The sequence below is a fragment of the Acomys minous genome, assembly GCF_964271855.1.
Source record: "Acomys minous genome assembly, chromosome: 7".
NCBI lineage: Eukaryota > Metazoa > Chordata > Mammalia > Rodentia > Muridae > Acomys > Acomys minous.
The window spans coordinates 65,165,855-65,188,188 of NC_140488.1; the positions used below are offsets into that span (position 1 = coordinate 65,165,855).

Here is a 22,334-nt window from a genome sequence, read left to right on the forward strand (position 1 = left end):
TAGACCTGGGTTTTGTTTTCTATGGTTTTGATATGTCATATTCCCCTGTCCTCTTAAGGTAATTTTAATGGTAGACATTCATATGGTGTCAGTAATATTTGACTTGTCTGGATCAGTGGTTCTCAAGCTTCCTAATGCATTTTAATACAATTCCTCATCATGTGCTGACCCCAACAATAACATTACTTCCATTGCTACTTTATAACTATAATTTTGCTATAGTCATGACTTGAAATATAAATGTCTGATATACAGGATATCTGATATTCTACCCTAAAGGGATCATACCGTACAGGTTGAAAACCAATGGTTTTAACAGATTATTTTTCAGTCTGTACCTCATGGTTCTTACTGGGTGGGTAGGTTGCTATTCACTTGCAACAGAGAGTCATTCAGCATCAGGGATTATATTCACTATGCAGCAATCAAGATATGTTCCCTGGTCTGTCTCAACAGCTCTCTGTGGTTTGGAGAGGTGGGACAACACATTGCTATAGCAGAGAACCAGGATTGAGTTCCAAGTACCCACATAGAAGTTAATAACATTCAGTAACGCCACTTCTTGGAGGTTCAATGCCTTTTTCTTGCCTCCTCAGGCCACCAGGCACTCATGTGATGCCTATCTACATATACACGTGGGCAAAATACTCATACACATGACATAAAATGAGCTTGTCTTTTTAAGAATTGTGTTGTGAGGTAGCATACATTTTTTAATGTAGTAAAAAGCTTTGAGGAGGGTGGAGTCATTCAAGGCAGGTTACTGCCTGAAAACTCCACTTGGAGTAGCTTAGGGCAAAGTGCACTGTATTCCAGACAATATTTTTTTCCTCACACCTCAAGCAGAATCCGTGCACATCACAGCACACTTCGGCAAGTTCATTTTATGGCCTGAAAAATAAATGTCTCATCTCTTCTCTAATCATTTAAACAAGAATTAAAAACAAAATTTAATGATAGAATTCTGCTGTGTGAAGGAGATGATTTTTTCCAAACAAAAGAAAAGCATATATTCCAATGATATAGCTAAAGTGTTTTTTAGGAATGTTGCTTGACTTGCTTAAGAATATTATTCAGAAAGGTTTTTTTTTTTTGTCTCCAGTCAAATATATCAAAAATAAATTTATGAGAGTGAGGGGCATGGGAGGTACTCTAATGAGAGTACATGGGAGGGTCTGAAGGAAGGAAGAAGAAGAGGGAAAATGATGCGATTGTTTCAATTGAAATTATGTATAAAGTGCTGAGTATGGTGGTGCACAGACCTTTTATCCCAGCATTAGGGAGGCAGAAGCTGGTAGATCTGTGTAAGTTCAAGGCCTTCCTGCTTTATCTACAAAGCAAGTTCCAAGCCAATCAGGGCTACACCATGAGCAACTATATAAAAAATGTATCAAAAATAAAAGTTTTTAAAATCCAAACAATGTTTGCTTCTTTTGCCTATTTTGAAGCATTAGGAAAAATAAAACCTCAATTGCTTTATTTCTCCAGATGAGGGGTATGTCTGACAAGTCATTGAGACTAGTGCTATCCACGTTTAGCAATATCCGAGAAGAACTTGGACATCTTCAAAATGATTTAACAGTAAGATTCATTTGATATTTCTTTCCTAATCAGTATATCTGATTGTTTGCTTCCTAATACAAAAATGAAAACATTTGATATATCTTTAAAAAGTATATCATAATGTGACAATAGTACACTTACCTAGATATAAATTATTTTGTGAAACAACTAATTAGCATTGAAAGATGAGGAAAAAAACTGCCTTGTGAGTACATGAAAGCATGTTGATATTTACTAATCATTTAATTTACCACTAAGGTAATTTAATGCTTAAAGGCAGAGTTGCCTGTAAATTTAGAATGACTGTATTCATTTAATAAGAATTTCCTTCTTTACTATAATAATACAGCATATTTTGAATTTCTCTTTAAATAAAACAACTTGAAAACCCTTCCTCCCAATAGGTAACCTTTTCTATTTTTTATTTTAACTGTTATTCTGGTGCTATCAGCTGAATACATTCTGAATGTTCTCTTCATAGTGAAAAATACCCTGAGGACTTTGGATTGGTTCTTTCCCCTACTTTTCTAGCTTGTTTCTGCATTCTCATGAGTCTACCCAGATTTTAATTTGAAAATTCTCCACCTGCTGGGATTAAGAAGTCTTTGTAGATTGAAATAAAACATAAAAATGATTTCAGAGCCTTCTGCTTCATTGCACTTAGAAATAGTCAATCCATCAAAATATTCCTTTTAATATAGGTTTTTAAAGTTTGTGTTTTTGTATCTTATATTTCACTCTACTTTGAAGTATTCTACTTTGTTAAGCAATTACAAGATGAAACAAGTTTTTATTTAAAATTTTACAACATAAACAAGACTTTGCCTGTTAACAATTTTATATAACTCTGAGTTCTAATAAGTAATTTATGCTTTTAGTCACTGGAAAATGACAAGATAAGACTTGAAAAGGACTTGGCATTCAAAGAAAATCAAATAAAGGAGTATGAAGAACTCTTGGCATCAGTGAGAGCAAATAATCGCCAACAGCAAGTAAGTTGATGTCTTTTGTAGGTGATACTCTAGATTGATAGCTTTCCATATACTCAATTGCTGGCATATTGAAATTCTGAGATGCAATCCAGACAGCATTAACGTGTGATGGAACAATTTGTTCATTTGAGAATTGAATAGCTTTGCATATTTTCAACAGCTGAATGCCCTCTCAGAAAAATACGCAACCTTATGGATTATATAGTATACAAAGTAGACAGTTCTCTGTATTTGGGGGCAAGAAGAATTGCCACTGGAAGTCTGAGTTGACTCATTTAATCTAACGATGTACTAATAAGGAAAATTTTACATCTTATGTTTGTGTAGTGAATAAACAAGGGAATGAACTCTATAGGCATTCTACAGTTTTCTGATATAATTCTAACCAAACTGTAATAAGCCTCTAGAGTTCATTTTTTTAATTTTTGTCTCATGACTTCCCCAAAGCTATTTTTAGCACAATCGAGGAAGCAATCATTTTAGTGACTGCTAGTATAGTATGTTATTCCTTTTTACTCAAGTTAGTCAAATGAGATTAGGAACAAGATTAATATGTAGTATGATGTTTAAAATATCATCCAAGGGCAAGAATCTGGTAGACTCAATTTGAGAAAACATTTCCTTCATTTTTCTCAATGAATCACTTAAAAGGACATTTCCTCTGTAAATTCAAAATGAATTATTCTTATGGATTTGTATCTTCTTTACAGCAAGGACTTCAAGACTCAAGCTCAAAATGTCAGACATTGGAGGAAAATAACCTTTCTCTTCGACATACATTATCAGACATGGAATACAGACTAAAAGAACTAGAATATTGTAAACGTAATTTAGAGCAAGAAAATAAAAACATTAGACTACAGGTACTAATTTTTGTATTTTTGTCCTAGTTATATAATTGTAAATCTATCATAGTTGATAGAAAATACAAATTTCATCTTGAGAAGTACTTGGACTCTTTCTGTTGACCTTAAATAAAAGTTTTATCATGCTGACACTTGAACTTTACCAATAAGCCACTCCAGATCATTTTTATTATTTCAATGTCTTATTTAATCACATGGTATTCATGTAATAATAAAGCTTGAAACCTAATATGAATTTCCTTCTTAGGAATCCAATTACAGAAAGTTTTTTTGGTTTTGTGTAGGTGTCTGAGACTTGCACAGGCCCAATACTTCAGGCTAAAATGGATGAGATTGGCAACCATTATATGGAGATGGTAAAAAACTTGAGACTTGAGAAAGATAGAGAAATCTGCAAGCTAAGGGTATGTTGATCCTATACTGCATAAATACCTACTTTTACAGAAACTTGTTAAACAGTAGTGATTGTTGGGTTTGAGAGTTTAGAAATGTTGTTTTGTATCCTCTGATGATAGGACGAGATGAAAGCTGTACCAAAACTTTAGGAATACATGAATTAGGCTGAGCCCAGAGCAGTTCTATCTAAAAATCCCTAGGCCTAGGCCTAGAAGCTTCTAGCCTCCAAGCAATATAATCTTATGCAAGCCTGGACTTTGAAGGCCTCAGATTCCAATCTCCATTTGCTAACCTAGGCTTGGAATGTTTTCATTCTCCAAGATTTATGGCTGAATAAGCTCACACTTTTTAGTTCTTTCTGAACGCTGGCTGGCTGGTTTTAACTCAGCTGTTCTGGCTCAAACTCCTCCCTCCAAACTGACTGACTCATTCAGATTCTCTTGGTTTCTCACTGAATTGCTCTGCTTGGAAAAACTGCCCCCAAACTCCACAAATTCAACTGCATGAACTCAGCTGCACTTAACTGAACTGTACCAAAGTGTACTGTACTCCTGAACTCTGTTTCCACAGACTCCTGCACTGCACTCTATTCCACTGTACTGTACTCTCTCTTCACTGCTCTTAAGTAGCTTCTCTTTTCTGTCTGTTAGTCTTGAGAGTTGGGCTCATGCTATCTCTGATTCATTCTGTCGAATCTTTCGCTGATTCATCACTTTGTCTCTTCCCTCAATTAGACATCACTGTTTGAGAATATAGCTGTGTGCTAAAAGCATGTTTACTTTCCAGCCAAAGGGATTCAAGGTGTGTGGTAAGGGTGTGTCTGTATTCCAGCTTGATCACACAGACATAGGTCTTTGGATGCCATGCTTTGCCAGAGTAGCCATGTTGCTGGATTGAAATTTCTCTACAAGAGGTAATTCAGCAGTTAAAAACATTTGCCACAAAACCATGGGAAGCAGAGTTTGTATACCAAAACCCATGTAAAAGGCCAAGCATCCTTGAAATGCCGGTAACTACAGCTCTGTGAGATCTATTACCATCTACATACACATATAAGCATAAACATACAAGCATGTACAGATAAATTAATAATGTAATTTTTTATTAAAAATAATAATTATTATAACCATCACCACTAGTCCCTGACCCTACCACTATTTTTAAAAATTATTGTTACAACTTTAAATCTACAAAGAAAAATAAGTAAGTTGAAGATTTTTAAATATCTTCTAAAACCGTTTTCTTATAAACATACTTCTGTATATTAAAAAGCAACAAAACTTCTAACTGGTTTTTCAAATTAAATTATTATAAAATTTAATTAAAAAATTTTCTTCTCAGATGGTAAAAGGAAGTCAATTTTATTGTCATGATTTTTATTAATTTTTAACAATTTGTATTTCGAAGATGGGTGGAAGACCCTTCATAATATTGCTTAATGCATGTTTTTTCAGAGAAGAGTAATATTTTACATTATACAGCTAAGACATAGCTGTCTTAGATGGGTGATTATAAATACTTTAGTTAACATTTTGAATTAAAAAAACAAGTACACCATTTCCCCTTTGCCTTTCCTCTCCACAGTCCCTCCTGTATACCCATTCTTTGCTTCCTCTCAAGATCCTGGCCTCTTTTTCTTTAAATGTTGTTATTACTTATTTCTATAAATGCCTAAATACATAAACACATCCCAGTTAGTGTTACTTGTATGTACATAGTATTGAGGCTGTCAATTCCATATTGAATAACCAATTAAGGGATTTATATATAAGGAAGCCTATTTCTCCCACTCTCTGCATTTCTTAGTTTTCTGTAATTCTTTGTCTATAGATGGGGGTGGTAGTGAGATTTCCCCTTCTGTGTTAGCATGTTCTTCAGGTATTTTTTAGACAGCCATATTGTTGAGGCACCATGGATGAAATTTCCCAGTCATTGCTAAAGTGTCAGTCTTAAAGCAGATTTACTGATCTGGCTTTTGCACTTTTACTGCCTCACTTCCTTGATGTTTCTTGAGCATTAGGTTCAGTAGTTAGGTTTTACATGTATCAGTTGGTGCTAGACACCTCATGATCATTTGCTCTCTGTATTTTAATAAATTATACATATTAATAATTTTGTCACACAACACATGATATTATGCTGGACTTGATTATCTATGGTGGACATCACAATTAGGATATTTTCGAAAAATAAGTATGTAGTATGTTGCCTTATAATTCTTTTTGAATTTATTTAACTAGCCCTTCGAAATATTAAATGTAAACAAATACATTTAAATATCTTATGATTTCTTTATTTTTATTTTCTGTGGATTGTTACGTCTGTGTGAGGTTATTAGATCCCCTAGAACTGGAGTTACAGACAGCTGTGAGCTGCCATGTGTGTGTTGGGAATGAACTTGGGTCCTCTTGGAAGAGCAGCCAGTTCTCTTAACAGCTGAGTCATCTCTCCAGACTCTTCATTTAAATAACTTAATAAACAAAATGGCCAATGCTTTTTCTCTCCTAATATCAGTGATATTTTTCTAAAATAAAATTTAATTTGTTAATAGGCCTACTGATCGTTCTACCAAATTTCTTCCACTGGTCTCTTTTTTTCCTTTTTAAATAATTTATTCAGATTACATCCTGATTGTTATTCCCTCAATTGTATCTTCCCACTGGTCTCTTTTCTAACCTAACATTCATTATTGAGCACTTTATCCGAGCAGCTTCTATGTCCACATATGTGGAAGTGAGGAAAACAAGGCTTTTCCTTGGGCATCTCTTTTTTGAGTTACAGCTGTTATTATAGTAGTATGGACTGCTTCTGGGATTCAACTCTTTTGAAAATAATACCTCCTTGGAATGTTGTGAATATTCCATTAAGACACGCGTTAGGAGTCATTTTATGAACTAAAAATCACAGTAGAACATTAAGATTGAAGGTGTTTGGCAGAATTCAAAGAACCTATTTTCTTAGCTTTATTTTATTGCTAAGGCCTAAAGCAGTTGCTTAGAAAGTACTTAATCATATACAGCAAATAAGACATTTTAAGAAGAGAAATTTCTGACACTTTACATTATATTTTGTTAATAAAATTCCACAAACATTTATGGAAATTGATATATTATTTTTAATTTTATGATTAGCTATGTGATTTGACCTAACTATACTACATGAATTAAGTTGTATTTTTAAAGCATTATAATAATTATTATTTCTAAATCCTTAGTCCCAATTAAACCAGTACCAAAAAGATGTTTCAAAAAGAGAAGGAAGTTGTACTGACTTCCAATTCAAGCTTCACGAATTGACAAGTTTGCTGGAAGAGAAGGATTCTCTTATAAAGCGTCAATCAGAGGTAAGAAAAGGGAAAAGAAAATTTAGGGTGGAGAAAAATTATACAACTAGTTCTGTAGAATAAATAAATCCCATGGATTAGGAAAGGACGCACTGACCTGGAGAGATGGTTTAGTGCTTAAAGGCTTGGCTCTTATTCAAAAACTAAGGAAATGATGCAATACCAAGACATACTATAATACATATGAAAGTATGTATATGAATAGTAAGATTTTTCACTTGAAATGAAAGCAGGAATTGAAGGTTAAAAAAAAAAAGACTGGTGTTGTCCATTTACTATTTCTAAGACACTGACTTTATATTTCATTTGCAGTGAATTTCCCCAAAGCCTGTGAGCTCATTTCTAAATCATGAACTCTTCTTTCACTAAGGAATTATATCATATCAGTAGCAAGTAGCCCAGACTCTGCCATACAATAAGTTCTAATGGAACTATTAAAAAGAGTGGCTAATATGCTATTGCTATTATTTTAAAATGGCACTCACAGTAACATTCACAATAAATTTCTGTTAGAATTCTGCATCTACTTCTTTAATTGAAATGTCATTGTTATTTATTATTATTATTATTATTATTATTATTATTATTATTATTATTATTATTATTATTATCATTATTTTCAACTGTTCAGAACAAAAAAATTTACATCCTCATACTGACAACAATTTCCATACATTTTTCAATATACCACCTTAGTTAGTGGGGTTCTTAAAAGGCATGTATAACATTTTGGGTACTGTGAATCAACATTAATAGGATTAGAACACTTTACATCAAAGCCAAGGAGGAGGAGTGGTGGGGGTTTTTCTCAGTAATCTTACTGTGTCATGCTTATATTTATTCTTAAAGAATCATTGTTTTTTACTTGTAAGGAACTATCAAAGTTGAGACAAGAAATATATTCATCCCATAACCAACCCTCCAGTGGTGGAAGGACTACAATCACCACAAAAAAGTAATGCACATTATTTTATATGCTATATTACTATAAAATTTACGTTATTATTCTCTTAGTTGATGTGTATATCACTAAAAAGTCTTTGGATTTATTTGTGTGTTAGCAAATTATTAAATATTAATTATTTAAATATTAATTAATTAAATATTTAAAAAGACATTGCTATCATGGCTAGGATAATGTGAATTTACACTACATGAAATTCTATAGATGTAAAAGCAAATGATCTGTTTATTTATGACATTGTGCCTATCAGTTGATAGATATTTATGTAGTTGTGCCCAATTTGAGACTATTGTGAATAATGCTACAGTGACCATCTCTGTATATGTGTTGAATATGTCCTTCGATTCTTTTTAGTATAGGCCTAGGAGTGAAGTTATTGGATAAGATTGTAGCTGTTTACTTAACTTTTTGAGTGACTGCCTTGCTCCTTTCCAAAGAAGTTGTGCCATTATACACTCCCACACATAGTACATGGGGGTTCCAAGGTTTCTCTACTATTGCCAACATTTCTTAGTGTCCTTCTCTTGGACAACAGAGTTGATGAGGCTTTTATTTGTAGCTTTGACTTGTGTATTTGAGGGGGGTTTTTTTGTTGCTGAGGTTTTTATTTGGGTCTTTGATTTGTATTTTTCCAACTGGTGATGAAATTTTTGCGTTATGTCATACATATATGTATATACATGGAATATATGTTTATTCTTTGGAAATTTTTCTATTTAAATTATTTCTCTACTCTCAATTGGCTAATTTTTACTGTAGAAGCTCAGTTTTATTCCATTGGTCCATCAGTCTTTATGTCACTGTCACACTACTGTTAATATTATAGGTTTTAATAAGTTTAAATCAGGAGTGCTCACCTTCAAATCATCCTTTCTTAGATTATTTTTCCTAGTAGTTCTGAAATTAAAAGTGTATATGCCGCCATGCCTAGTTCTCCTTCCATTACTACAACAGTAATTTGTAGTCTTTATTGTATAAATGTTACACTTTGCTACATTTATTCCTACGTAGTTTTTTTCATACTATTGTTAGTACCATTGTTTTAATTTTTTAAAAACTTTGTATGTGTAGGTCTTTTGCCTGCATGTATGTTTATGTACCATCTGCATGCCTGCTGCACAGGAAGGCCAGGAGAGGGCATTAGATCTACCAGAACTGGGCTGTAAATGGTTTTAAGCCATCACATGTGTGTTGGAAATTGAGCCCCAGTCTTCTTGAACAGTAACCAGTGTTCTGAACCTCCAAGCCATGTCTTCAAACACTCAAATTGCTTTCTTAATTATATTTTCTGATCATTCATTATAGAGGTATAAGATTATAGTTGGTAGTCTGTATGAATTTTATATCCCTCGAGGCTAAAGATGTATTTAATTTTTAGATGAACTCATCAAAATCATTAGATATGAGACTATTTCATTTGCAAATAGAAGTGTTTAACTTCTTCATCTTCAGCCTGGTTACATTTTTTTTTTATGAGACAGGGTTTCTCAGTGTAGCCTTGGCTGTCCTGGACTCACTTTATAGACCAGGTTGGCCTTGAACTCACAGAGATCCACCTGCCTCTGAATCCCTGAGTGCTGAGATTACACAGGGCCCAGCTAGCCTGGACCCATTTTGTTTCCTTTTTCTTGACTAATTGCCCTGAAACCTCCAATACTAAATAGAAGGGATAAGGGGGAGTTTTTTCACCCTTCTTGATCTTGACAAGTGGGTGTGTGAAATTTACTCTTTACTTTTCATATATGATGTTAGCTGTGGGTATTTAAAAATTAATCTGAAGATATTCAATTCTATACTTTATGGAGTTTTTTCATATTATGACCATGCTAGAAAATTTAAATCTCAATCTGTACCTACTTAGATGATCAAAAGACTGTGTCCACCATTCTATAAATAATATAGTATATTAAATGACTTTAAGATGTTACAATCCTATATTGTTTGAATCAAATATTTTGTTCATGTTATGTGATTATTTTTATATGTTACTGGGTTTGGTTTACTAGCATTTTGTCAAGAATCTTTACTTCTGCATTCACAAATAAATAATATTGATCTGCTTTTGTTCTTTTAATCTTGTGATATATTTCTAGTTCTGGTAGCAGGTTACAACTTACTTTACTGAATGAAATCAAAAGTGCATTTTTAATTAAATACTCTTCAGGAGAATTTCCAAGGATTAGCATTAATTCTTTTAATTTCTGATACACTTTACTAGTTGCAAATATTTGAGTATTGTTTTCCTGTGTGGGAAGTTGATTTGCTTTGTTTTTAAATAGTTTTTCTGTTTGTTCTTGAGATAGGCTTACACTCTGTATTCTCCTAAGAATGGATTCATTTCATCTGGGTTACCTAATCTGTTTCTGTACAGATTTTTACTGTACTTTTATGTACTCATATTTTATTTCTTCAAAGTCTGTAATAAGTGGTTTTCCCTTTTACCTTTGTGATCTTAATAATTTGAGCTGTATTAACTTCTCAGTTTCTATTTATATTTTATTGATTAAATTTGTTCTTTAACAATTTCACACAATGCACTCTATTGTTGCTTCCCACTGTCTCTTTTTTCCCTCTCACCTGTCATCTACCCCTCTTCCCTACAAGTCCCTTTCTCACATCCACGTCGTTCTTATTTATTCAAAGTCAATAATAATGATCTTCTATTTTACCTATATGATTTTAGCAATTTGAGACCTTTCTCTTTTTCTTGGTCAATCTACATTAACTATTCAGAAATGTTTTTTACTATTCTCTATTTTCTGTTCAATTTATCTCCTATCAAACATTTAAATTTTTATTTTCTAACTGTATTTTGTGTTTACTTTCTCTTTTTGAATAGTTGTTAAGATACAAGCCTAGGAGATTAAGTTGAAATTTTTCTTTTCTTATAGAAAAAGAAATATAGCCATAGTATTTTTCATTCAGCACTGCTTTCACTCTATTGCATAAGTTTCCGTGTGCTCTATTTTTGTAGTTGTTTTGCGTTATATCCTTTCTCTTCTCTTTCATTTGTTACAGTGCTATAAATGGAACATAGGGCTTTCTACATAATAAGCAAGCACTCTGTCCTATATGCTGCCATCATCTGTAAAGAAATTTTGGGGGGTATTTTCCTTCTCTAACTCATTTATTGTTTAGTAATATCACCTAATTTACAAATGCTTATAAATTTCTTAATTTATTCACTTATATTTCTTATTTCATTCCATTTTAACTAGAGAATACTCTGCATGGTTGTGTTCTTAAAGTTATTGTTTGTTTCATAGTCAACATTTAGTCTATCCTAGACAAAATTTGATATGTATTAAAAATTATGTTTTCACTTCCTTTTAGGTTTAAAATACTATAGATGTCTTCTAGGCCTGCATGTTAAGTGGTATTCAAGCCTATTTCCATGTTCACATACTGCCCAATCTACTCTGTATAGAAAGTAGTTACTGAAACTTCCATGTATTATTTACCTATTTTCATATTGAATTCTGCCCAGTTTGGGATCATATAATTTTGAATTCTCTCAGTTAGACTTATATATGTTTATAATTTTTGTGATGCCTGTTAAAATTTCTTCCAGAATTTATTTTTAAATAAAATTTAAATTACATTAATTTATTTTGTATATGCATGCTGTGGTACACATATGGCGATCACAGGACCACTTGTGGGATTTTCTCTCTCTACCAAGTTTCTCACTCTACCAAGCTCATTCTGAAGAATGAACTCAGGTCATCAGGCTTAGAAGAAAGGGTCTTGACCGGTTTAGCTAATGTCTTGGCCTTCAATTTCTTTTGTTTGTTTGTTTTTTGAGAGAAGGTTTCTCTGTGTAGCCCTGGCTGTCCTGGAACTCACGTTGTAGACCAGGCTAGCCTGAAACTCAAAGATCTGTCTGCTTCTGCCTCTCAAGTGCTAGGATTAAAAACATGCACCATTATGCCTGGCTACCTTAAATTTCTTGTAGAGCAGTTTTGCATAAATCTTTATACTCTCAAAGCTTTTTTCCAGTGATGTCTTCCTCCAGCAAGGCCACACCACTAAAGTCCCCAGACAACTCCACCACCTAGGGAGCAAGCATTCAAATGCCCGAGATTCTGACAGACATCTCATTCAAACCACTACACAATGTTTCAGTTATGTTTGTTTGGCCTCACTGCCTTTAGGCCTATGGTAAGACAGAACATTTGGCAGTGGGCACATGGCAGAAGTAGCTGCTTATCTCATGACAGTCAAGAAATAAAAAAGATTGAGAAGACAGGCCATGGTCTCAACATCTTCTAGGGTACATGACCATTGATCTGAATTCCTTTCACTAGATCTCATGTCCTAAAAGTCATGCCACTTACTAATAGTGCTACACATTGGCCACCAAAGTTTTAATCCATTGGCTTTTCAACAACTTATCCACAATATAGCAGAATTCACATGGTATATACACTCTCACCATTTTGCTCTAAGGCTATGTTTTTATATTTAGGAAATTTCTTTTGCTTGTTTATTTTTAAATAGCATAACTAGCTGTTCTTCATACAATTGAACAATTTGCTGTTAGAAAGCATTTTAAAAGCACTTATATTCATGGCAATTATCTACACTGTTTGTTGAAATCTACTATCTTGTTAGATGTTTGCTATTCAACACTCTCCTTGGTCTTCCTTTTGTCCATTTTTTATTTTATATATTTTTATGATTATATAGGTCATCTGCTATTTATCGTGCATATTTCTTTTCATTGTTACTTTAGCACTTATAATATATAGTATTCTTCAGCATATCTAACTTCAACCACTTTTTTTTGAGACAGGGTTTCTCTGTGTAGCCCTGGCTGTCCTAGACTCTCTTTGTAGACCAGGCTGACCTTGAACTCACAGTGATCCAACTGCCTCTGCCTCCCTAGTGCTGGGATTAAAGGTGTATGCCACCACTGCCCAGGTAACTTATGACACTTTTATCCCCTGACACATGTCACATATTTCTATTTCCTCTTATTATTTTTTATTTTTTACCATATATACTTTCTCATATACATCATGAAAAAATTTTTTTTTTACTTTTAAAAGTTAACTATCACTTAAAAGCATACTAAGAATAACAAAGGGTTGGAGAGATGGTTGAGAGGTTAAGAGCACTGTCCACTCTTCCAGAGATCCTGAGTTCAAGTCTCAGCAACCACATAGTGGCTCACAACCATCTATAATGAGATCTAGTGCCCTCTTCTGGTGTGCAGTTGTACATGCAGATAAAACATCATATACATAATAAATAAATCTTTTTTTAAAAGAATAACAAAAATGTTTTAGATTTTTCCACATAATTACCTTTTCTAATTCTATTCATTCTTTATCCTGCATCCCAATTTTTATCTAGTATCACTTTCTCTTTGCCTACATTTTTATTCTGCTCTTCTAGTGAACAATTCTCCTTGTTTTTTAAGTTGGAAAGCTGTCTTTATGTTGCTTTCATTGTTCCCAGTCAGAAAAGTAACCCACTATGTGAAAGGAATATGATCCATTAATTACAGTATGTATCTGAAACCTTGGATAGGATAAACCCTTATATAAAATTTGTCTTTTCTTATTTGATTTTAAAACAAATAGTATCAAGATCACCATATAATTTTTCCGTTACTAAGTACAAATGTTTTAAAACCTGTTCCTTTAAAGAATGTATAATATACCTCTGAATTTTCAGCATTAATAATTTTGTGCTTTAGAAATTAAAATGGTTATGTATGATATCACCCATTGCTCTGATAATAAAGAAAGACAAGTTAGTAATAAGTGAGTAGCATATAAAGCATAGATACATTAACTTACATGGATGTGTACATTTACATGCTGCATATGTACAACATAACGAGATTGTATTGCCCTACTCATAATGATATAATATTTATAATTTAAGAATTCTTTACTTTGGAATTTTTCATTTAGTATTTTAGAACTTATTTGGCAAGAAGTGTGTGGAACTGTTGAATAGGGAAGGGGCAGAATACTGCTTTTCCTTTGTATAGAGTAGTACTAGAGAGGGCTGCTACACAAGATACGGCTGCAGCATACATTATTGTGTCACTTTAAGTTGACAAACTTTCCAGAATCAATTTAATTTTCCTTTCTTTATCCAGTAAACATGAAAAACTTCAAGCAGTTAGTTCAGTACTTATGGTACTTCTTTTTATCTTTTATGTGTATAATTGTCCTGTGCTACCAGTGAGCCATCGTGATGAGAGGCATATTCCTCTCTTTGTTTAACACAGTTGCTCTTTTATATTTGAGAAGGCATTTCATTTGAAACTAATCATTCATTGATAAAGTGATTTAAACCAGGGACTAGAAATAGGAGTGACTACAAATGAAAGTTATTTCATACTAACTGTGACTCTGTTTTTGGTTGTATAGGTACAGGACACAATATCCAATCCTAGGCCTCCTGTATGATGACTATGAATATATACCACCAGGTAGCGATACACAGACTATTGTGATTGAGAAAACTGAAGACAAATGGACTTGTGTAAGTTTACTTGGGTAATTCTAGCCCATTTTAGTTACTTATTTATATATTTTTAAAATTAGGTAAAATATCAAATGTCATAGACAATTTGAAGGGGAATGGAACATGAATGTGCATGTACTGATTAAATTTGTCTTGTATCTTGAATATGGATACTTAGTCTTAGTACTCTTATTTCTTTAAAATTTGAAAGGAGAGTTGTAACAATTTTTTCTATAGATTGTAAAGTACTCTAGTTTTAAATTCTGGAGTTTAATATGAGGCCAAATAACCTTACAAATGACATGTACTCTAAAATTTACTTTCTATGTCTTCCTCCAACACAACCAGATAACATAAATATTGACACCATTCCAAATGCTTCGACTCATTACAAAGGGGTTGATTATTTTAAAATTCTCTTTTTTATAAATGTGTCCAGCTATTTTCCTAAGATTTCAATTGCTTTCTTAACTGTTAAAATAGTGATCATCCAAGAAATACATATTCCCTAGCGTAGTAGTTTTCTCCACTGGCATCTACTTTGCAACTCCAGAGCATTTACTGCATTTAGACATTTTCAGTTTTCATTAAAGGCTAGCTATATTGGCATCTACTTGGGAATAGACCAAAGTAATCTGTACCCATGCATCTTATAGTGTGTAAGAAACTCACTTACAAAAGAATTATCTGGCCCCAAATTTTAACACTGCTGATTTTGAGAAAACTTTCTAATATTTAAAAAGTGCTCAAGTTTTTCTTTAATTGTATACTTCTATAATCTTGCAAGATATTTAAATAATAATTCACTGATCATGAGCACAGGAAATGTGTAACATTCTTCTGGCACAATGGACAGAAAAAAAGCTTCAGAATCTCAGCTCTCAAACCATACATATATATAATCTTATACAAAACAGTGTAGAAAGTAACTTCAGTGTTATGTTAACTACTGCTTGTCAAATGGTTTATAATGCTAAAAACAGGCAAAGCATATCTGTGGTTAGTAAACTCAAGAAGAGCTTAGTCCAAGAAAGGAGAGGCTGACTGCAAGAGAACATATGGAGGACATCAGTTTACTAATAATACTTTGTTTTCTGAAATGCATAACTTTGAGTACATTTTTTCAATTTGGAATTGTTATTTTATACATTTTTATTGTACTTTGATACATGTGGTGAAAATAAATAAATCTTACATCCTAACATTACACCTCAGTTATGTTGTTACTAAAATTAACCAGTTATTAAATAATGAAATATATATATATCTTGGACAGTGGTAGTACATGCCCTTGATCCTAGCACTTAGGAGGCAGAGGCAGACAAATCTCTGAGTTTGAAGCCAGCCTGGTCTATAGACTGAATTCCAGGACAGCCAGAGCTACAAAATGAAACCCTCTCTTGAAACAAACAAACAAACAAACAAATAAACAAAAAAGAAAAAAAAGTGATATAATCTTATGGCCAAAAAAGTCCAAATATGTCAGTAGTAATAAAAATACATAATGATTTCAGTTTTAATGCTCTTTCACAGCAATTAGACACCATTTTTTTAAGTAATCAGCAGAAGCAGTATTTAGTAAATCTCCAACAAAAATAAAAAGACATGAACAGTTTAATCTTTTAAAATCATATTTCAAACGTCATTGACTACTTGGAAACTATTACTAATTATCAAGTGATAAAGCATACTTGATAACTCAAGAATCAGATTGGTAGCAAAAAGAGGTCTATACAGGATATAACGTTTTCACTCAATGATAATTTGATGCTGAAAGTTAAGACTCAGAAACAATTGCTGGATTACATGTGCCTCAGCCGTGAAAACAGTGTGGGAATCTGTAGAATTAAAGGGCTTAGTGTAGTAACCATTCCTTCTGTCTCCAATGAAATAAATATTTAAGGTCTGAAAGAAATACAGAGGAAGAAGTTCCAAATATATTTAAATAAGTCACAAATGATAGATCTGTATTTATCAGCAGGCATATTTCAGCGTATATGTAACCTCTAAATATGACAATAAGAAGAAAATGCATCCAATCTTCCTCCTCCTAGCTTAAAATCATTTAAAGCATGTGTTTTAAGTCAGAAAGATTATCATTTTATTTGGGTACTCTAAAAATAGTATATAAAAGTGTGATACATTTGTGTTAGCAGTATACATACCCAACTGAATAATTTAGTATGCACATGTAATAATGGCAGTATTTCAAAATAATTGTGAACCAATTGTAAGATACATTTTTTTCTTTTCTAGCCATGAATGGATCCACTTTACAGTACTCAACTGAAAAGAAATTTTCTTTGTCTGCATCAGTATTTTAATGGTCATTTTTCCACTGCTAAAATGCAATCAAATTGTAAATCACGGTAGTACCTCATGAATCTAATGGGATGATTTAATTCTGCAGAAGAGTTCCCCAGCCATTCAGGAGATCTGAATCCTTTTTTATACATTAACATATTTGATATAACACCTTGCAAATGTGGGGAAAAAAACCTTTGTGTTTAAAGTGTTTGCAGACAGTGTAGAACCTAACCTACTATTTTTATATAGAGTGCTTCCTATATGTTGAACTTATTCATAAGGATAGAGTCTTTACAAGTTATTCTATTATGCTAAATGTGTGATTTAGCTACAAGATTTCAGTGCTGTTTTTCAGCAAAACAGAGGCAAAGGATAATTAAACTAAAACATAAGTTAACAAGCATGAAATATACAACCGAGATTTACCTTTTTCACATTAAGTTTATGACTACAAGAGTGTGTGACAGGGCTAACATATCTTGGAAACAGAGAAGTCAAAGGTGGAGGTTAATTTTGTTAATCATGGAAATGGGCTAATATCTTTTTAAATAACTATATTAATTAAATTATACATTATGTAACCTGGTTCTAAGTACATCTGAGTACCTGGGAAAATCTGTTCTTTCAAAACATATATTCTGCAAGTGATCCTATTCACTTTCTTAAAAATAATAATAGTGTACTGTAGTAGTAGGGCAATAAGAATGTAGAATGTTTCATAGTGATATCCAGACATAACATTGAAATAGTGCAAAGCCATAAAAGCTTAAGTAATAAAAATAGTAGTAAAAGATACTTCATAGCCTTATCTTACTTGGAGGATATCTTATAGTAGACTCTTTATCATATTTAGAAGTTTGTCAGTTGAATTACAATGATATTACAAAGTGAACACAAGTATTTCTTAAATATATTAAAGAAATTTCATAACATAACCTAATTAAAAGGTAGAAAAATTTGTTCATCAAAGTTTGTACTAATGTAACAAATACATTCAGGTTACATGTTTAATGCATAGTATTGTACTAAAACATCTATGGAAACCTTTATAAAATTCTTTAATGCTTAAAAGCATACTCTAATTATTAATTATTCTAAGAAGCAGTTAGGATAAGCATGGCTGTGGCACTATGCTATCTAGAGTTATGCGTTAGAAATATTTAAAAGGTCTTGATATGAAATTAAGTTTTATTTATATTCTTTTAACAATTGAGATCAACATTAAGTTCTCTGACATGAATAAGATTTCTATTTTACCAATATTTTATTATATAAAATGTGAATGTTTCAAATTCTTACAATTCCCCTCTATTTTATGAACAACATATCAGTTTCTTACTCTGCTAGCTATTAATATATGTAACTGTGGCAAGTGTTATTCATCCAATACAAGGGAATGTTTTAATTAACTTGACAGAAAACTGCCATAATTACAGTTTGAAAATGAGAGTAAGAGTTTTTCAAAATTACTAAAAAACTGTATCCAGAATTAGAGAGCAACTAAAAAGATAGCTTATGTGATCCTGGATAGTTAGAGTCACATAAATGTTTCTTATTATATTTACCAATGTTTTGAGATCCAACAGCAATAAGAGGAATAAAAGTGATATATTTTTCTTCTCACCAAGTCCATGTAGTTTCTGGATAAAAACTCCGGTGATATCAGGTGAGAATGCCTGTTTATCCCATTTCTATTTCCATATGTTTTTCACTTTATTTTTGTCAAATAAAACCGAGACTGTAGACTATCATGAAAAGTTTGTTTATATGTCTAAATAAAATGTTAATCATCTATATGGTCCTTGTGGAATTTCAAATAGTAAAGACTTTTAGCTTATCTTCATATTTTGCCAGGAAATATTTTTAATCACTTGAATGCTTATAAAGTAGCTAAGAGGCAATACTGTAAAACAAACACATAGAACAAATGCTTCTTGATGTGGCCTACACAAGGTGGAACTTTAACAAAAGTTTGATAACAATTTGATGTAAAAATGTAATACCTTTGTTTACAAATTTAGTTTTCTAAGCCCAAAGATGGATTGATGTTTTCTTTCCACCTTTGTACTGGTCTTTTCACCAAATTATGTTTTTCAAGCAACAAGAAAAGACCACAATTTTTAAAATTATTTAACAATCACACTTACATCAATTTAGCAAAAACTTGTGTTTGCATCTTTTTCATTATTGCAACTTATAAAGATTATATTTTTGGAATATAAAAATTCTTTTTAAGGTAGATGTTTTTAAATGATTTTCTCAAGTGGCCCATCTTCACCCTGACACACCATTACAAAATTTACTTGATTTCATATTAAATTTTGTTCAACTGAAAAATACAATGTTTCATGCTTACTGTAAGATAAATAGCAAACATAGTATTTCAGTAAAGAGTATAATAAGCACATCTTTCACTAATAAGAGAACCTAATATTTACTCCAGAACAAGACATACTTTTTATTCTACAAAGGAATAATGGGATTGTTATGTGACACAATTACATGATAACCAGTATCAACTAATATTCTGTCATTTTATTGAATTAATCTTATTAAGAATGTGCTTATTAAAAAACAGGCATGCTCTGACATGAGCTCTGGTGCCCCCAATTTGATCACTTCCCCTTAGTGGGGAGGCCCAGTGGCATACAGAGGAAGGCAAAGCAGGCTATCCTGATGGGACCTGATAGGCTATGGTCATATGGTGCGGGTGAAGGTCCCCTTCTGTCAGAGGTCTAGGGGAGGGTAATAGGGCAGAAGAGGGAGGGAGGAAAGGGGTGGGGACAGGAAGATACAAGTGAGGGGTTAACAATCGGGAAATAATATGAATAAATTATATTTTTAAAAGCCAGACATGGTGGCATATACCTTTAATCCCAGCACTTGGGAGGCTGAGACAGGTACTTCTCTGAGTTTGAAGACAGCCTCTACAAAGTGAGTTCTGAGACAGGCACTGGAACCATGTCTCAAAGAAGTGTTTATAAACTTTATTTTCCCGTCCCAGCATATTGTTTTATTTGAAATGTATGCTACAGAGATCCTCTAAGGGGAAGACTTCACAATATAAGTATATTTCTATACTTAATACCATCAGTGTTGAATACTCTCAGTTTGTATGGGTCAAGGACCATCAAAGCAAACCAATTTGTTTAGATGAAAGAATATATACATAGTTTTATGTAGTTTCCTAAATGAATCTAGTGAGATAATCATGTTGTGGAAAACATCTGTTCCTAGGATGATTCCTAGTAAATCAGATGGAGGTGACGGAGGGTGGGAACTGGAGGATAAGAGCAAGGGGATAACAATCAGAATGTAATGTGAATAAATTATAATAATAAAAAAAATTTAAGGCTTACATTAAGTGATGTGTAAGGCAGCAATACTATTATCAACTGGTTCCAATTTTTAAATGAAACAAAATTCTCTTTGGAGGAGCTACTTGAAAATGTGTAAGTATAAAGGCATAATTGGAACAGGCAGGTATCTAGGATTGGAGCTTGTATGCAACCTCATTTAACAGGTTTCAAGTGTACAACGTAATGCTTTTAGAAGAGCAGAGTCGATATATACAAAGTTGAGAAATAAGGAAGATTATTTAACATAATGATATTCTAGGGTCATAATATAGTCCTGCTCATACATGAAGATTTACTCAAAATATTTAAAAGACTTACTGGATAAAATCTCAAGGTAATCCAGCCATGATTCCTTTTGTTCTACCTTCATAAATGAGCAATTCTAGCATCTATCAAAAATTCTTTAAACAATATCTGGGATTCACTTCAGTTTAAACCAGTGGGGAAAGGAGGTATCAAATAGCCAATTATCAGTAAGTAAATGAAGAGAAGAAGCAGAATGTAAATGAAACAAGTTTTGTCAAGTAATGTTAATCATTGAAGATTTGTAATGGGTACATAGAAGTTAATTTTATTCTTGAATTTGTATGTATATATAAAACACAACTTCATCAGCAGTACAGGGTTGATAGTGGTGTTTTTCCTGTTTGAGATAGGGTTGAATTTAAGGGCTTTATCTGGGAAAATAATTCCTGATACATTTTATCATGCCATAGATCATTTAAAAGTGAGAGTTGAACAAATCTATCATCTGCACATGATGGCTATGAACTATTTTGTAAAAAGGACTTTTCAGTAAGTCTCTCTTGGCATACAGGGCAGTGCTGTGTCAGGAAAAACCTGTTCTTTTCAGGACAATCTTTAATTTGTAATGTGATTTGTATTCTGTCTGGACTGCAATATTTTAGGGACAATTTATAAGTAAATAAATAAATAAATGTATTTTTGTTCAATTCCACTACAACCAGGTACAACCTCTTACTATGGCACCTTGCTTCCCTCAGCAAGATCTTCAAATAGAAACCAAAACCAATAAAAAAAAATGTGCTGCCCTCAAGCCAGGAAGTAGTGGCACAAGCCTCTCATCCCAGCACTCAGGGAGGCAGAGGCAGGTTGATTGCTGTGACTTTGAGGGCCAATCTCTTCTACAAAGTGACTCTAGAACACCCAAGGCTACACAGAGAAACCCTGTCTCAAAAAAACAAAACCAAACAAAAAATAAATGTGCTCTTACAAACCCACATTGGTTTTCAACTAGAAAAATCACAGGCTCCATCTCTTATCAGTCATAATCACTCACCATATCTCTCAACAGCTTATTTCAGCTCAGATTCTTTGTATTTATAGGTTTCCTTTCCTTGTTCTTAATAGCATGTCCTCAATAAAGATTTTCTTTATCCACTCACCCAGTTAGTTATTCAACAGCACCAAAGTAGTCTAGAATTATACTAGATGCTTTTTATCTAACACCTTATAACAAACAGGGTGACAACACAGGTGAACTTGCCAGAAATGTAAAATTGTAATCACTACAATTGAATCTGAATGTACATTTTAATAAGTTTCCTAGGTAACCTTCTAATTATTAAATTTGTGGAGCACTGGTGCAATACATGAAGTTAACAGATGTTTTTCCTGCTACCAATAGGCTTTACACAATAATCACTCAATTGGCAAAAATGTAACTAATAGTGCTATATATGGCAACATGAATCTTGTTAAATAATAACTATTAAAAATAGCAAATTATTGTATGCTTATTTCCAGACACACCTCACAGATACATGAAATCAATACTTTACCTTTTAAGTTACAGTGGGAAATATACTCATTTCTCTGAACTAGATCATGTAAAGTTTTAAATTTTTTAGTTTCTTTTCTAATAGTCAATCTTAGATCTTAAAATGAGTACCTTTATGCATAGCATTTAATCATAGTTTTTATCAAATAATACCAATTTTTGATGAATAAACATGCCACAATCATTGTTAACTGTTTAAATCTCTAACTCACATTAACACAAAAAATTCAACAAGATATTTTCAAAAGATCAAACTG

The 22,334-nt window shown here is 32.6% G+C and overlaps 2 protein-coding genes across 4 annotated transcripts in view; one reads left to right on the forward strand and one right to left on the reverse strand.

Annotated features, from left to right (window-relative positions):
• Positions 1-18,709, forward strand: part of POF1B (POF1B actin binding protein) — a gene marked incomplete at its 3' end in the record, with an annotated part of 73,574 nt that extends 54,865 nt beyond the window's left edge. For 2 of the 3 annotated variants that reach the window (XM_084788791.1, XM_084788793.1), the window contains exons 11-18: positions 1,489-1,581; positions 2,442-2,555; positions 3,266-3,418; positions 3,706-3,825; positions 7,032-7,160; positions 8,033-8,115; positions 14,514-14,628; positions 16,867-18,709. In XM_084788791.1, coding sequence (XP_084644917.1) covers positions 1,489-1,581; positions 2,442-2,555; positions 3,266-3,418; positions 3,706-3,825; positions 7,032-7,160; positions 8,033-8,115; positions 14,514-14,628; positions 16,867-16,872 — 813 coding nt within the window. Of the gene's footprint in view, positions 1-1,488; positions 1,582-2,441; positions 2,556-3,265; positions 3,419-3,705; positions 3,826-7,031; positions 7,161-8,032; positions 8,116-14,513; positions 14,647-16,866 lie in introns of those variants that run through there. The other variant, XM_084788792.1, reaches the window with a different exon arrangement.
• Positions 1-22,334, reverse strand: part of ZNF711 (zinc finger protein 711) — an 86,391-nt gene that overhangs the window by 38,921 nt on the left and 25,136 nt on the right. The window lies entirely within an intron of this gene.